Source organism: Aspergillus pseudotamarii, assembly GCF_009193445.1.
Source record: "Aspergillus pseudotamarii strain CBS 117625 unplaced genomic scaffold BDV38scaffold_32, whole genome shotgun sequence".
NCBI lineage: Eukaryota > Fungi > Ascomycota > Eurotiomycetes > Eurotiales > Aspergillaceae > Aspergillus > Aspergillus pseudotamarii.
The window spans coordinates 1-16200 of NW_022475046.1; the positions used below are offsets into that span (position 1 = coordinate 1).

General features: G+C 49.4%; 6 protein-coding genes across 6 annotated transcripts; 3 read left to right on the forward strand and 3 right to left on the reverse strand.

Moving 5' to 3' along the window:
- The first annotated feature begins 1293 nt into the window (after window positions 1–1293).
- On the forward strand, window positions 1294–1857 carry BDV38DRAFT_107090 (uncharacterized protein). Its single transcript, XM_032050912.1, has one exon. It carries the CDS (start codon window positions 1441–1443, stop codon window positions 1789–1791), a length of 351 nt encoding a protein of 116 aa, XP_031912731.1. The 5' UTR covers window positions 1294–1440; the 3' UTR covers window positions 1792–1857.
- Window positions 1858–4078: 2221 nt separating this feature from the next.
- On the reverse strand, window positions 4079–6143 carry BDV38DRAFT_271800 (RNA polymerase II mediator complex middle subunit MED1; the record flags this gene model as incomplete). The annotated part of the gene is made up of 2 exons (XM_032057379.1): window positions 4079–4738; window positions 4803–6143. 2 exons carry the CDS (start codon window positions 6141–6143, stop codon window positions 4079–4081), a joined length of 2001 nt encoding a protein of 666 aa, XP_031912732.1.
- A 350-nt stretch (window positions 6144–6493) lies between these two features.
- Window positions 6494–7841, forward strand: BDV38DRAFT_107106 (uncharacterized protein). The gene is made up of 4 exons (XM_032050913.1): window positions 6494–7016; window positions 7072–7549; window positions 7600–7630; window positions 7683–7841. Exons 1-4 carry the CDS (start codon window positions 6921–6923, stop codon window positions 7747–7749), a joined length of 672 nt encoding a protein of 223 aa, XP_031912733.1. The 5' UTR covers window positions 6494–6920; the 3' UTR covers window positions 7750–7841.
- A 92-nt stretch (window positions 7842–7933) lies between these two features.
- Window positions 7934–9319, reverse strand: BDV38DRAFT_283620 (SOS response-associated peptidase; the record flags this gene model as incomplete). The annotated part of the gene is made up of 3 exons (XM_032060072.1): window positions 7934–8625; window positions 8687–9224; window positions 9293–9319. 3 exons carry the CDS (start codon window positions 9317–9319, stop codon window positions 7934–7936), a joined length of 1257 nt encoding a protein of 418 aa, XP_031912734.1.
- Window positions 9320–9677: 358 nt separating this feature from the next.
- On the forward strand, window positions 9678–11030 carry BDV38DRAFT_271802 (TPR domain protein; the record flags this gene model as incomplete). The annotated part of the gene is made up of 1 exon (XM_032057380.1): window positions 9678–11030. The coding sequence occupies one exon, from the start codon at window positions 9678–9680 to the stop codon at window positions 11028–11030; it is 1353 nt and encodes a 450-aa protein (XP_031912735.1).
- Window positions 11031–11463: 433 nt separating this feature from the next.
- BDV38DRAFT_271803 (40S ribosomal RACK1 domain-containing protein) lies at window positions 11464–16096 on the reverse strand (the record flags this gene model as incomplete). Its single annotated transcript, XM_032057381.1, has 9 exons — window positions 11464–11889; window positions 12101–12418; window positions 12515–12641; window positions 12807–12874; window positions 13753–14162; window positions 14240–14581; window positions 15237–15545; window positions 15625–15751; window positions 15887–16096. The coding sequence occupies 9 exons, from the start codon at window positions 16094–16096 to the stop codon at window positions 11464–11466; spliced, it is 2337 nt and encodes a 778-aa protein (XP_031912736.1).
- Window positions 16097–16200: the final 104 nt, after the last annotated feature.

Genomic DNA, 16200 nt, shown 5'->3' on the forward strand with positions numbered 1-16200 from the left:
AAAAAAAAAAAAGGCGCAACCCACAATTTGTGGTGAGTGTCTGGACACTGAGAAGATGCGGCAAGGCTGCAGCTCAGACAAGGATTGCTCTCCGCCATTCAATTCCCACAACCATTGAATGGATCAGGTACTCTCCTATCCGAGAATATATGACAAGGTACTAAGAGCTACATGGGGTCAGTTGGATAGCCTCCCAACCAACATGAGATAGGCGTCGGCTAGATGGTTCTATCTTCCTAATACACGGTGGATTACGAGGTTACTGCCCAAGACCGCACCTCAGGCACTCAATAAGACTCCCTAATTGGGTAAAGAGATGGAGCCATCATGGATCCAACAGAAAAAAAAAATGACTCCCCCTTTCCTCCTTTGCGCCGATACAGTTACTGTAGTTCACTGGAAAAATTACATGGATGCAAGTAATGCAGGTTTCTGCAACCAGGCAAATAGGCAGAGTCATTTTGAACAGGCCGGTCCATTGTGATAGAATGAATGGCTGTGAATACTAATCACCGGAATCTCCCTGCGCTTGGATATCTAGCTCGTATCTCTCTTCCCCAGATAATCGCACCCCACGCCACGGTGATCCGGACGCCTTCTATCGATGTTTAATTATACTTCCTCAACATGTTCCATGCATTTGTGACTTCCCCTTTTCGATCATTATCAGTCGGCTGACCAGGCCTTGGATACACTCCCACCGCGATGAACGAGGGTTGCCTGACTGAGGCTTTTTAGATAGCGGCGCGAAAAGCCGTTGCTAAGAGGTATTATCAACCATTAATCGACGATGGTGCATATCAGCTGCAGGACCCGAGTATCTGTCCCATTTAGTTTGAACGTTGCATGCAACTAATAGTTCTGGACTGACAGCCCATTGGTAGATCGGGCGCATGGCTTATAGCAAGTCATATGGGAAACTGGGTTCACGGATTGGATATCATTCGTTCCTTTCTCTTTAAATGACTCTCTCGTTTTCTCTCGATATATGCCTTGTCATACTGACCGACAGAGTTCCGGGATCAGATGAACAGACATTCAGGAAGGGCATTGGTAGGGTCTTTCCGATAGGAATGTACAGGTCCATACTCTGTACAATTGATGCATATCAAAAATCCACGGTGCCTGCAACTTATCAGAAGGATTCCTTATCAATGCCCCTCAAAAAGAACACCCCGCCATAGTCGCGTGGGTGGATCATAGCGCGTCTGCCGATTGATTGCTTTGGAAATTAATAGATTTTGTTTTTTTTTTTTTTTTTCCTTCTATCTATTTGAGAAGAAACAAAAGATACCTCCTTTGAATTAGATCCTTATCTACTGGACGACAATTATCAAGTCCCTGTCTATCAAAAGGAATAAAGAAACCGAGAAATTCTCGACGATCACCCAAAACGGCAATATTACACCCAGCCGGTAATTCTCAGTACCGACAGTGAAAATGGGCAAATTTACAGAAAATAAACCTCCACAGATGTGGGGCGTGGCAAGAAATTCTCGAAAAAGGCGAGCAACAGAGAGAAAAGTTAAGCCGCCCCCAAGTCCCCGAGACCGGCCCAGATGGTTAGTCAGGGTTATTCTTAGAGGGAATTTAGGCGAGGGATTGGTCCGCTGGGGGAAACTGCGGTCTGCACCGCCTCGAAGGGCGTGGAAGAGGGTCAAGGCAGAGGGGCTCTGGTTGTCAGGATTAAGTCACTTCAACCTCACAACAACTGGTTGGGATGTACAAGGATTCTCCAGAACGTCCCCCCGGAGTGGCGATCTTCTTGGAATTGTATCATTCTTTTTGTGAGAACTGTACTACAGCAAATGATAGGCGTCCGTGGTCGGGAGATTCAGGAATCAACTGCATCATGAGTGGCTGAGAGAGTTTTAGAATCAAGAGGGGGGAGCGAAAAAGAACAGTCTTGGGGGAGCGTTCCGTTCAGCCCTGTAGTACTTGACATCCACTGCAGAGGAGAGAGAGCGATGTATTCTTAGTACTAGTCTCCCCCTGGTAGGATGAGATTTTGAGACCCGGAAGGGTTATTATTAGTTCGTGGTGAAACGAGAGACCAGAAAAGAATAGATTTCGGTCTATCAAATGTAATGTTGTAAGTATTGTATTGAGGTCTAGCTATTCTATTCAGAATGATATCCACTCTCATCAACCCCGATCTGATCAGATGCGCAGCAGGCAGCTTCAGCCCGCCGTAGGCCGTCAGCCAGTCATAAGAATAGAACATGTGGCGCAGTCTCTAACCCAGGAGGGGTTTAGCGCCCTCCCGCAAGAAGTTCCCAGTTTACGGGCTATTGAACGTGCAAGTCGCAAATGAATGCGTCATGACTGACATCTGAAAGTCTCGCTCCTGTGATACCGAAAGGCTGATCATGAAAATTTCCTTTCGACCTCGGATAATACAGCCCGAAGTGAGTGACCGCCATGAATATCCCTCACCGACACCACGATCTAAGCAACTTAATCATGACGAAGGGGATGCCTGTCATCCAATGACCGGAAAATCAATAATGATATTGAGGGGATTAGAGTAATAGTTGTGATTGACCAGCCTGATAATGAGTAATGGCTTCAGTCGCCAACCATGTTTTTCCCTGTGATGCTCCGCATTCTGACTGGGTCCCTTATCGTTGTGCCCTGATTGGCCCTGGACCGCCGTCCATGACAAACGCCGCTGACTGGATTCGGCCCGAATCGTCATCGCTCGCCTGGAATGCCTCAGGTTGACGACAGTTGAACATACATGGAACAATGGCTTGGAGAAAGTCCTCCTATAGTATGAATTCATCTTCAGGACCAGCCGATCAGCCAAGAAATCTGCGAGTCACATTGTATCGCTTGGCGAGGGGAATCCAAAGTCGATTTTATGACCATATGTCATCACTTAATCAACTAATAGTAGTAGTAGTAAAGGAACGGGACAAAAGGGAGCAAAAGAGAAAGAACGCAGAAAGGGATAGGAAAAATGAAAATCATTCCACGACAAATTTTATTTTCATTGATCTTTGTTCTGTAAGTCTTGTAATGAAGAATTCCAATGAAATTTTTAATGCCTCATGCCCCATCAACGCATGCAGAAGAATCCCAATGCATATTTTTTTGAAACCCTCGATGGATCATTTTGTTTTAATGAGGTATCTAGTCTGGCAGGGTAATTCGCGCAGTTGATCATGGAAATTTATTCTTCCAGCCTTTGATTTTATTCTACTTAATTTAATTTTAATTTTATTTTAATTTTATTTTATTTTTATTTTTTTCCATTTTTTTGGGGGTTTCTTCTTTTTGTTGCTTCCTTTTCTTTGGGATGGACATCGACGGGAAGATTTTGGGATACCACGAAGCAGAGACACTTGACAGGTCATTCTCATACTTGGTTATTCCCTCATGGTTTAGATAATGGAAAACCACCAAACAGTCTTCTTGCAGTGGTTGTTCATGCACTGGGATGTACAATTAAATCCCTCAGCCCTGGTATAAGGCAGCCAGGCATTACACTAGCCGCCTCCACCGCCATTTCCATATGGGTCGGAACTTTATTTCTTGGGAGCAACAACAACAACATTCATTCTGCGTCTCGCAGGTCTGGGCATATGTATGTATGGAAACGTGTAAAGCTACAGATCTCCATCCCACCGGATCTTCTTTCCCTTTTCTTCCCATCTTTCACGGATTGCTGCCCGTTGGGTTGTCATGTTCCACGTTCGATTATTTCTTCGCCAACTGCGCGTGGACAGGTAATACTAGCAACGGATGATTCTATCTCGTGAGAGAAACTGCTCTGGCATGGTAGTCGTGTCGTAGTTCACATAGAGAGCTCCCATGGCAGAGCTTCGTTGGCGGATAGATCGGGGATGGAGTCCATGCAGGTACAGCATCGATTGCTGGGCTAGCTCCGGACAGGGAGATGGGTCTTGTCTGCAGAGCCTCAGGTGAAGATCTGGTCAAGCCTCAACTGATCCGCTGGAGGCAGGGCACCACTTCAGCGGCTACCAGCCGACAGAGTGGTCGAGACAACCCTCTCCACTCAGCGGCAGCGGCAGCTGCGGCTACCCAACCAATCTGGGATGTGTGACAGGTATTGTCAACGGCTCTTTCGCTGCTGCATCCATCGTAGGATCCACTCCACCAGTGTCCCGATGTCTTGAGATACTTCCAGCACCCGGGCTATCTTGTTTTGTAGTTCAATCACTTCGTTCTTCTGGCCATCGGTCATTTGCACGTCCATGTCTCCAAGACTGCTAGAGTGGTCCAGCAATCCTGTCATGTCTACAACCGAAACGCGGCCGTTCAGTCCAACTTCCAAACTAACGGAAACCTTGCTTATAGTAGTTTTGTCCTTGGCCGATTCGGCAGAGCCGGGTGGATCGTTTACCGTGAAAAGCAACATGACGACGGGCGCTTGACCAAGCTGTGTCCGCAATGTAACGTCTACTTTAACCTCATCGGCATCGTCGTCGATACCTTCAGCGTTCAACTTAGATGTGTCCTTCCCTTTGTCCGTTATGATCCTGTCCATGTTATAGAATCCCTTCAGCAACCGGTCGAGTTTTTTCTCGTTGGGATCATTGTTGCTTAAGGTAATCACATTTTTCTTTGGCTTCCCTGGTTCCGTGAATTTCAGCTGACTAGCCGGGCTCTTTGGGGAGTCTCTTTGGGTATCCTTTCTGTTATCGTCATTCTTAGACGGGGAACTGAAAATGTTACGAATCAGGTTGGCTAAAAATGCATATTGGCGCAGTGTCTGTACGGAGAAAACAAAGAGAATCAGTAACTGCTCTCATCAGTAATTTTGCTATTGCACTCACTGGAAGAATATCTGCAAGCTGCCGTGGGTGTGCGAATGGGATGTCACGCATCGTTCGCCCAGCAACAGATTCAAAGGGTTGGAAAGTGTAGCTATGCTGTTTAGTGCATGGCTTGCCATCCTGACCAACAGTCTGGACGGTCATCCTGCGCCTTTTGCGACCCAGTTGGGATGCTTCCTCAGGCCCAAGTCCCATAGCTCCCGCCGCTGATAATGGTGACCATCCCGGTGCTAAGAGTCCATCGTAAGTTACCATCTTAAACTCTTGTGGCATCTGAATGCCCAGATGTCTGTATATGTCCGAAGCTGCCAAGATTGGCAGTTCAAGGGGTGGTTCCATTCTCGCAACAAAGCGCCGATTCGGTGCGGCACCTAGCATGCCTGAATCGAGCGCCATTGCATCTTGTTGGCCCTGGGTAGGAAGAGTCGCCGGTGGGTCTGCCCAGTTAACAACAGCAACATCAGATCCTCCCATCTCGTTCGATGACGACGGTTCGTTTGCATTGTTGTTGTTCATGACTGTAAAGACCTCGGAGTTCACCCACTCTTTGGACACACGGAGCGACGGATATCCTTCTTCACACTCTATTATGATGTTCCATTTGCCGTTATGGTTCCCGGATTCGCCATCCATCGACGGTTCAGACGGCTGATCTATAGCCATGTCATCAGGGGAAGACTTCTTTTGCTTGGCATCCAGGACGCGTGCTTGGTGTACCCAGTACTCTAAGTTGAGGCCAATCCGGCCTCCTTGATGCAGACACGGCTGGCCGACCCAACCACTGCAGAGATGATCGTAGATACCAGAAAACTTGCGGTGATTTCCTTCCTCATCCCAAATGCGCTTCAAGCTTTCGTAGAGGCCTTCTATGGCCTCAAAACAGTTGACTTCTTGGCTGAGTCTGTCATGCTTCGCAAGCCACTGTAGATTCTCATGGAACTTAATCAAAGTTTTCCAAGAGCTCCGTCCCCCATCTTCAGGGGATTCTATCAAATCACGCTTTAGGACAGCCGTAGCTTCCCGACGCTCACCGTCAGTGGCTTCTGGCGTTGCGATATTCAGGCTGACGTCCTTCACGGTGTTCTGCGCACGGTAGAACTCGATTTCGAGGTCGACAAAATTTCCCGCAATACTAAGACTATCCTCCTGCCAGATCGACTCAAAGCCTTCAAGCTGGCCCAGTCGCTCAATGCCTTCCCTGCACACTCCTCTTCCCGCGACTCGCGTCCGTAAAAGCTGAACCACGTCCTCAATGTGTCTTCTCCGTTCTTCGTCGCTGTCGCGCGCACTTCCGAGTTTCAGGCCTTGCATACCGAGTGCCTGAATATCGCTGTCATGCATACCGGGTGCCACTAAAGCGTCATGGACTGCGGGAGACGGGCTAATCCCGCCATAGCCACCGAGTGCAAGAAGAGCCGACGGGGAGCTAAGAGTGACGGGATCGTCGGCCCCAGTAGCTGCAGCCAGAGGTGTGGCGTTCTGATGCGTCGAAGTCGGTTGATGATTATGAGCATGTCCTGAAGCAGATGGGGTCCTCGTTGATGGTGATTTATGCGATATAGGTCGAGTCATAGGCCCAGAGGGGCGGGGAGAAGAAGTCAGATGGGTCGGCGTTGCGCCGGGATTTTGCTTGGAAGATGGAGTCGCCATTGGAGCTGCTCAATACGATGAATTCAAAATGTAACCAGATCAATAACTAGACAAATGCGGGGTATCACGCATGAAACGATAGCAGCAATTCGATTTCGATTTGGGCCTCTTCTCAATACTGCACCGCTGCGCAGTTTCATTATCTTCTATCTGACGGACTGACCGGGCAACACCATGCAATTGTGAAAACTCACTAGACTATCAAAAGCATCGCCAAAGTATGAAGGCAGAGAATGGAAATTGGGAAGGCCAAAGAAAAGCGAAAAGACTGTTTTATCAACCAAAACACCACCCAACTCTATGGATTTCCCGTGAAGGAACTATTTGATGCGGAGTGACTTGCGGCCAGAACGCGGAGTCACATGAGTTTGTTGTGTTTGCCTCCGTCGTCATAGGTAAATGGATGGTCGAAGATTAATCCTTACCCCCAACTACTTCAACGCCTTACTCAATTGAAGTCATTTCAATATGTTTGCGTTTAGGACTTTCGCCCGTAATACTCCTAGTCTGTCAAGATGGTCACAGGTCCGGAGTGTCTCGACATTGGAAGGTCATCCCCACATTGTATGTCTCCAATCGAGTTAATATTTGCTATGATTGGTACTCACAATTTATCTAGTATGTTTTCCCATCTAATGGGAGCCACATCTTGTCATTGTTGCCGTCAGAGCCTCCAAACTCTAGATTGTCCATTGGCGTCACCTCTAAACTGCCCCCTACGACGGACTCCTTTAGGGAGAACCCGGAATTCCTGAAGATCCTACAGGATGTGGTCTCCAAGTATGGACACCAGGACCCGGACGCTGTCTCCCAAGCCCAGGTGATGGCGTCTACATCCGGCGCTAACTTGGGCTCTGGTGGTGTCCTATTGACGGGTGGGCGTGCCAGAAGACGGCACAGTGCAGCAGATTCCAGCGGTGGAGCGAGCGGCCAAGGTGGTGCTGGATCTGCCGGGCGAGGAGGCTGGATACACATTTCGGACAACCGGCGGCCACCCGAGTATGGCCGGATTGCATGGCCCGAAGATATCTTTGGAAGTCTTGAGGTCGATGGTGACGGTAGTTTCGTGGGAAGCAACGGAAATTATCAGCCAAGCGGTACGGTGTTTCTGTATAGAATATTCCAGTGGCGGAGCTGACTTCAATAGGTACTTATAGGATCGTGACTCGGGATGGAATGTAGGTCACAATTTCTTGAAATGGCACCGAACAGTACTAACAGCAGATCTAGTTTGGGTTTGAGTCCATTCCTTAGAGAAAAGTTGGTACAGAGGCTGCGTCAACAGGAGAGTCAATAGCGGACGCATTGAGAAGCCATGTACATTATTCGACTATATTTTATTGAACTTGATAATAATTATGACTAAACTGCAGGCCAGTTTGGTTAGAATCGCAACTCACATCACATCATGATGAGTTAGTATTGCAGGGCACAGTCCGAATAGCACATATCATACGATTCATTGATAGAGGCAGAATACTTCAGTTTGAGAAAAACTTTGTGATTGGCTGAGATCCATCAGCTTTCTTCGCGTTCACCTTTTTCATGGGCTTTTCATTATGAGTGGCACTTCGCATCTTCTTTCCGACAGGGCTTGTCTGTTGCATCGACACTGGGTTATGCTTTGTGATCTTCTTTGACGAAGGGATGAGCGGCCCTGTTTTTAGTTTCTTCATCCCCTCATCTACTACCTTTCCAGGCTCCTCGGGAGTGCGTTCTCTCTTGATGCCCGCTGCTGGCTTGGGTGCATTATCCTCGCTCCATTCATCGTCCTTCGTTGGACGCGGATCGTCTTCGTTCTTGATTATATTTTGATCCGTACTGTCATCGCCTTCAATTTTGACACCCGGCTCGGTCTTTTTCTTTGCATTTGCAAAGAAATTCGCAATATTACTCTTATTTTCCTTACTATTCACCGGTACAATGAAGTCAGGGGAGTTGTTTCCAACCTTGCCGACCTCCTTGGGAACGGGATAGCATTCCAGCTCGCCCTCGTACGGCTTCAGCACAGACTGTAGTTCCTTCGACCACGTCGTCCGATTCGGATCCAGCCAAATCTTCATCGCCTCGCTAGTTGGATCAAGAATCACCGGCATGCGATCATGAAGGAACTTCAGATATGGGTTCGAAGACGTCGTAATAATCGTATACGTGTAGAGCTTCTCATCCTCCCCTTCCACAGCAAATCAGCCTAACCACCAAATAACTGACCCAGTATAGGTCCACAAACTCACCTTCATAAGAAACACAATCCCACAACCCAGCAAAAAGCATCAACTCCCCATCCTTCCGCTTCACAAAATGCGGCACCTTCTCCTTCCCCCCCGGCCCCTTCTTCAACCACTCATAGAAACCCTGACAGACAACCACACACCTCTTCTTCCGCTTCATGGACGTCCACATCCCGCGATCCTCGACCAGCGAGTCATCCCGACAATTGATCGTCCGCATCAGCGACCCGTAGTCCGGTTTCCGCTTCGTCCAGAACGGGACCAGTCCCCACTTCATGCTCTGAATCTTATAATAAAGCTGGCAATGCGATTGTTCGTCTTTCGCTCTGGCCCTATCCTGTGTACGTAATGTAGTGTGAGGTCCACTGTCGTCGTTTTCATTTTGTTCCTCGCCATGACCGGAGGGATATATATCCGCGCGATAGACGGCGCCAAAGTTGCCCGGTGCGAAATTGTATGTCTCTCGGACCTCGTCATCGGAGGGTGCTTCGTCAACCTGGAGGCCTTGTTCCTGGAGGCGCCGACGCATGAAGACCATGCGCTGTTTTGCTTGTTAGATACCTAGTTTTCTGCCTACAGGAGTTGAGTAAGTCGAGGGACATGACATACCACGCCGAGGGCATATCTACCACACATATTCAGATTATTAAAGAGCAAGAACCAGTAAAAGAAGTATTTCACTTAAGATTAAATACTAGTCGCTAGCTACAAGCCCAATCTAGGCAGAGATAGAGAAGGGTGCCTGGAATAGTAAAGAGAATCGATAAGAGAGCGACGTCATACTGCGACGGGAGCTCCGACCAATAGGGATGGAACATAGATTTTAATTCTTTCGCCTACAATTTACTCTCTTCTCTTGTCTATTCTACTCTCTTTCACATACACACTCCCTCACACCACCAGCCAATTCAAGCCAATTTACCAAATCCCACAATTTACTACAAAAACCCCCCAATGCCGAAATAGCCAACTAACCCAAAAAAACCAAACCAAAATGTTCACAACAACCACCCTTCGTCTCCCCAGAACCCTCACTTCAACACTCACCCGCCGTCTCTCAACGCTCCCCAAACCCCCCCGTGCAAGTCTCAAAACCAACCTCCAACCCTTGCAACTTTCACAAAAGAGATCCCTCTCGACCTACCAAAAATGGACCCTCGGCCTTAAACAAGCCAAACGCGACATCTGGCGCAAAAACCCCATCCTACTCCCGCTCGCGCTCTTCTCCGCCGCAACAGCCACAGCCATATTCACCTATATCGCCTATGTCGAGTACACGCGCGTCGGCCCCCAGTACCACAAGTTCCCACCGCCGGTGGCGGAGGCGCTCCGCACGGCGGTCTACTACACGGAGGTGGACCTGAGTCCGCCAAAGGCGCTGCAGGCATACAAGGAGGCGCTGCGGATTGGGATTGAGATGGGGATGCATCCGTTTTCGGACGAGGTGGTCGGGATTAAGATACAGGTAGCGATGATGCTTGAGCGGGCGGGGTTGGCGAAGGCGGCGGTGGAGGTGTTGGAGCGGACGAAGGGGGAGATTATGGGGTTTGTGGAGGGTAAGGATCGCGGGGAGGGAGTGATTGGGGTGAAGATTGAGAAGGAGGATGAGGAGGAGAAGAGGAAGGAGTTGGAGGAGTTTGAAAAGCAGCAGCGGGATCGGGTGCTAAAGAAGGCTGTGGGGATTGAGATGAAGCTTGCGGAGCTGTATTCGAGCGACTATATCCAAGATGAGAAGAAGGCGGAGGCAGCGCAGGTTGCGGCTGTGGAGTTGTGTTTGAAAGAGTTGCATCGGCGACAGAGTTTGGGCCTCCCTGTCGGGGGTGGGTTGGAGGCTGATAATACTGAGGGGTGGTTGAATGTTACGGAGATTGCGACGGCGTTGACGGATCTGGCGGGTCGGTATACGGCGCAGGAGAACTATGAGCTTTCGATTCCGCTCCAGATGCGGGCGCTGGATCTGCTCCATACTGAGGAGGGGGATACGCCGACGTGTAAGCAGGTTGTGCTGCTGAATAGTGTTGCTGGGTGCATGGCTGGACAGGCGCAGAAGCCTATTAGGGCTGAGGATCCGAAGAAGGCGAGGGAGCAGCTTTTTGATGCTGCTCAGCAGTGGGCGAAGAAGGCAATTGACGTTGCAGCGAAGATTCAGCCTCCTGTTCGCGATGAGGAGTGTGATACTTCTTGCGTGGCGGCGACGTTTAATTTGGGTTGGCTGGCGGAGTTCCAGGGTAAGGCGAAGGAGGCCAAGAGGCTCTACGGAGAAGCCAAGTCGTTATCGCAGGGTCTGGGCTTTGAACAGGGTGTCTCTATGGCCGACGCTGCTCTTAAGAGGCTCGCGAAGGAATAGATGAGCGGAGGCCTCTCTACCATAGACCCATGACATGTACAATATGATATAGCTAGTGTATGGATACATGGATATGAAAAGTCCGGCAGGACATGACAGGCAGTCTCTACTTGTACGAATACGGCAGTGACATAGATATAGTACGGTCACCTTACCCTAGTGTATAAGCCCCAGCAGTGCTTTTAAGGTATTTTTTGTCTTTGTATTAGAACATGGCATGTCTTCCTTTACAAGATCCCAGACATTCGGATTTTATGAATCGAGTAAGCTAGACATGTTTAGAAAAACTTCGGGTCCGGTTAAGGAACGCCGAAGTGCTTCATTGCTCGTGGCTCATACATCCCAACCAATGCCTGCCCTTTTTTGTTAAGGAAAAATAAAAAACAAAATAGTTATCTTCCTCTCATGTCCCTCACCGATGGGTATTCATCATTTATGCCCTCGACATGACACCCCAGGCACGGATCTTGTTGTCAGTGTAACCAGCGAACAGAGTCTGGCCGTCAGCGCTCCAGGCCAAGCTGACACACTCGGGCTCGCGGCTCTTCTTGCCCTTCTCGATGTACTCGGGCTTGAGCTCATCAACCTTGCTCTTCTTCTCGAGGTCGAAGATGGTGATGCTGCTGGCGGTGGCAGCGCAGAGCCAGTAGCGGTTGGGGGAGAAGACGAGAGCGTGGATCTCATCGCCGGCGTGGAGGGAGTAGAGGTGCTTGGACTCGTTGAGATCCCAGAGCATGGTGGTACCGTCCTTGCCACCGGAGGCGCAGAGGGAGCCATCGGGGGAGATGGTGACGGTGTTGATGTAGCCGGAGTGACCGATGTGGTCGGTCTGGAGGCGGCAGGAGGCGAGCTCCCAAACCTAGTAACACAGTTCAGATTAGCTGTGAACACACTTTTCCACGTGCAGATGCAGAGAGATAGCATTGAAGTGTTGAATGTTCATCAGGGTATAGGTGATTGTTGGTCTCATGGCCGTAAAGGCTCTGAAGTAGCAAATACGTTTTATACAGAAACATCATTTGAACAGGTCGATTTCGGTAAAGGGTAAAAGCAAACAGTCTGATGCGTACCTTGACGAGCTTGTCCCAGCCAGCGGAGACGATGACAGGGTTCTGGGGGTTGGGGCTGAAGCGGACGCAGGAGACCCAGTCGGTGTGGCCCTTGTCGGTGATGGTGAACTTGCAGTCACCGAGGGTGTTCCAGAGCTTGATGCTGCGGTCACGAGAAGCGGAGACAATCTGGCGGTTGTCGGCGGAGAAGGAGACGGAGAGGACGTCGTTGGTGTGGCCAACGAAGGTACGGGTGGTCTCGCCGGTAGCGAGCTCCCAGAGGCGGAGAGACTTGTCCCAAGAGGCGGACAGAGCGTAGGCACCGTCGGAGGAGATCACCTATTGTATTCGCAAAATCCACATGTCAGCCCAACTTCCTTTCGTACCAAGTCCCCCGCGATATCCACGGTCTTCGGAAGGATTCGGTTTGCATACACAGTCAGAGACGATGTGAGAGTGACCCTCGAGGCTGCGCTTGGGGTAACCGTAGGCCTGCTCGTCGCGGGTAAGGTTCCAGATAATCAGGGTCTTGTCGCGACTGCCAGAGAGCAGCATGTTGGGGCTAGAGTCGGAGAAAGAATTAAGTCAGAAACCATTTTTTATCCAGAATCAATCAACCAATGCCATTTCTCGAATTTCTTCATCACTGAAGATTTTCACACATCTTTCTTGTATGGCTTTCAAAATTTCTTTCTTGTCTTTGATATCGGATCCGGAATTCCCTTACTTCTCCAAAGAGGTGGCAAGGGAAGTAACCCAGCCATTGTGACCCTCGAGGGTACCGCGAAGGACCAGCTGCTCAGCCATGATGACGATGGTAGGGGACCGCGAGAGGGAGAGAGGATGAACGCGGGCGGAGCAATTGTCGTTGACTCTGAGGTAAAATCCCAACGTTCGAAGATGGAGGAGCAGAGTCGGCGTGCCCGCCTAAGCCCTAACTCCCTTACCGCCCTCTGTGTGCGTGGTCACATGGAACCCTAACATAAGCGAGTCACGTGTGGCGGTTAGTTTTCTTAGTTTTCTTAGTTTCTGGTTCCGATAATAGTGGATCCTCAAGCAATATAATACCATTCGCTCTTGGGATCTTAAAGAGATGGAGCTTCCATATTGCCTACTAATTGGTTATACAGTATGCATCTCTCTCTCCTCACTCCATGATATTGTCGATCATTTGACAGAGCTCACAACTCACTACTTTTGTGATATATTTACAGTAATACAATAGTCTTGCCAGTGGAACTATCAATACTCTTGACCAGTAGTACTCTTGTCAATGACAGTTGAGGACGTTAAGCATCTACCCCAAACAGACAATGTAACTCGATGGCTCGGGAGAGGCTGTGACAAGCTGTACATCAGGGACTATATAGATATACTAATCACGTACTGAATAGTTACTAGCTGTCATGTATCTATCAGTATATGTTATGTTTTACAGCCTATACAGTACATACATGCGCTAGATGCGCTAGATGCGCTAGATACCTAGTAATACACCACTCCAACAGCATATCCTCAGAGCCCTATAAGAACCAATATAACGAAAGGCACCTAACACGAACAATGCATAAATTCCCTACACGAACCAACTATATAGTACAATCCCAACCCGGTATGCTTTTATACAAACATCTCTCTATACAACATCCAAATCTACATCACGAATCAAACACCTGGACATTCGGCATGCGACCAAGTCCCGCACCACCCGTCTTCTTACTCTTGGCAGCATGGAACCCAGTAGCGCTGTTATCCTGCACATGCTGTCTCAAAAGGTGCAAGACCTCTGAATCAGCCCAGCGAGACGGAACGGGCCGGTAAGCAGCCTTGTAGGCACCGACCGTCTGGGCCCATTCGCCGCTCTTAGCCCCAGTGCGCTTCCAGGTCTCGGTGGGGGTATCCTCAGCGACGTTGCCCTCGGTGGGAGGGTCCTGCGTCGCCCAGTAGTATATATCCCAGTCGTTCTCGTCGAGGAACCGGTCATACTCCTGCAGCTGCTCTTTGTTCATCTTGGAAAGATAAACATCGGCGAAGGTAGAAAGCAACAAATCGGACTCGAGAATTCCTCGCTTCCGGCTCTGATCTATTCCATGCACCTATATCAGTCCCCATAGATCTTCCAATAAGGAATTAGTAATACTAGAGAAAGGGTATACTCACACAACAACCTGGCCCGAATAGTAGAAACATCCTCCCCACTGCGCTTCAGCGGCTCAACCTTAAACGTAATGCCCTCCATCTCACCTACGCCCAGCTCTGGCTTCTGCGCGCCCGTCTCCTGGCGCCCACCCGTGAAATGCTCTACCTTTCCGGGGTAGGGATCCGCCGGCTTGTAGTTGGGGTCGACGGCGCTGACAAATTCCGGCGGCACGGACTTCTCCCCGGCCTTTGGGAAGTCCCTGGTCATGGTAGAAGTCGTGTTGGGCACATATTGGTTGGGAGGCCGGTTGGTCTGGTATTCGCGGTGCTCTGGCGCTGTTGAGGGAGCGCGGCCGTTATCGTCTTTGGGACGAATTGCCGAGCTGCCGAAGGAGCGACGGGCGAGGGTTTTTCTGAGGAAGAATGGCGACGTTGAGGGTCGCGCGAAGCGCTGGATGAGTCTTGCAGCAGACATGTTGGCCTTGCCGATATGTTTGTTGCAGGAGAGCTGTGTAAGAGAGAATCGTCGCTGAGGAGGATCGGAATTGTTTCTTAGTTCACCATGACGGGATTGACATCATCCGGAGATTTTGGAGGTGCTGTTTGTTGTGTTTGCATGCTCTAAACATGGCCAACCAAAGTTGTGTATTACAAAGATTATATTGAATCGCAGGGAGCCGGCTATGCACATGGTACATATGTACAATATGTACTAATGGATTAGTCTCTTTAAAGTTGGAGTAATCCATTACATCATCCCCAGTTGTCTAACGCTATCGTAGGATCATAAAAGTGTTCAAAAAGTATACCGTGAGATATATCCGAGACTACATAAAGTCGAAACCACACTCAACAGATGCATAGAACTCCACATGTTGTCATGAGAACAAGGAAACTACAACGCAGAGTGCCTTTCCGCTCAGTCCAGGCACTTCGAAACAGGGACCGTCTAGATAAGATGCTTGGATCTGCAAGTAGTCGTAGTCGTCAGCCGAGTGGTAACCATCCACAACCAGACATACATACCTGAAGTAGGCCCTCAGATAAATGACCTGCCAAACGCCCAATCCAATCAGCATTCCCATCGTGCCAAACGCAAACCATTTCACACGCTCATTGGTGCTCTCGTTGGTGTCACGCAGCTTCTGCTCACGTGCACGAAGATATTCCATTTCGCTGACGATTTCTTGCACCATCTCCTCAATGCGGCGGAGGTCAGTCTCGAGGGGCTTGAGCTTCTCATGGTCCTGAATGCTAGACCAGTCGCGAGCATCGGCGCCAATGTCGACATCGAGTTCAATGGACCGATAAGGGTTCGCAACACCGACTGCACAAAACATCAGAAAATCAATCCAACAATCCAACAAGAATAATAGTCAAAGGCAGGAACAGGCTAAGTGACATACACCGTCCTTCAAGCTTGTTCTCGAAGCAAACATCGAAAGCAGTATCCTCCGAAGAAGTGAAAGTCTGTCTCGTCTCGCCTACAACGTCCCTCGGGCGACCGTGGTCATTACCCAGGGCATCTTTGATCTAGTTTCCAAGAAGAACGATTAGCGAATCCGCTCCTGATTCAATCCAGCCCGACGAACACCAGTCCTATGAAGTAGGCTTCATAATTCACCGCAAATAACCATTGACCGAGCATAGGGGCGTAATGAGACATACATGCATGTTGACCTTCTGTCCATCACCCTTCTGACCGCTCACAATAGCTGTCACGACGACAAGTTGGTCCTTGAAGACGAAGTTGCGGATACATCGCTCGTTCTTTCCGCTCACGGCGGGCAGGTCGAATTTCAACGCGGCGGAAATCTGGATAAGACACAAGACTAAGATTCCGAGGATAGACCTCATGGTAGGCTGTGACGTCCCCATTGTCGAAGCTAGATGTCGCTGTGGTCGACAGTGAGGTTTTGGAAACTGACAACAAAGCTCGGGAGCTGCCATTGATGCCACGCCGCGCTCAAGGGTTCCGGGGC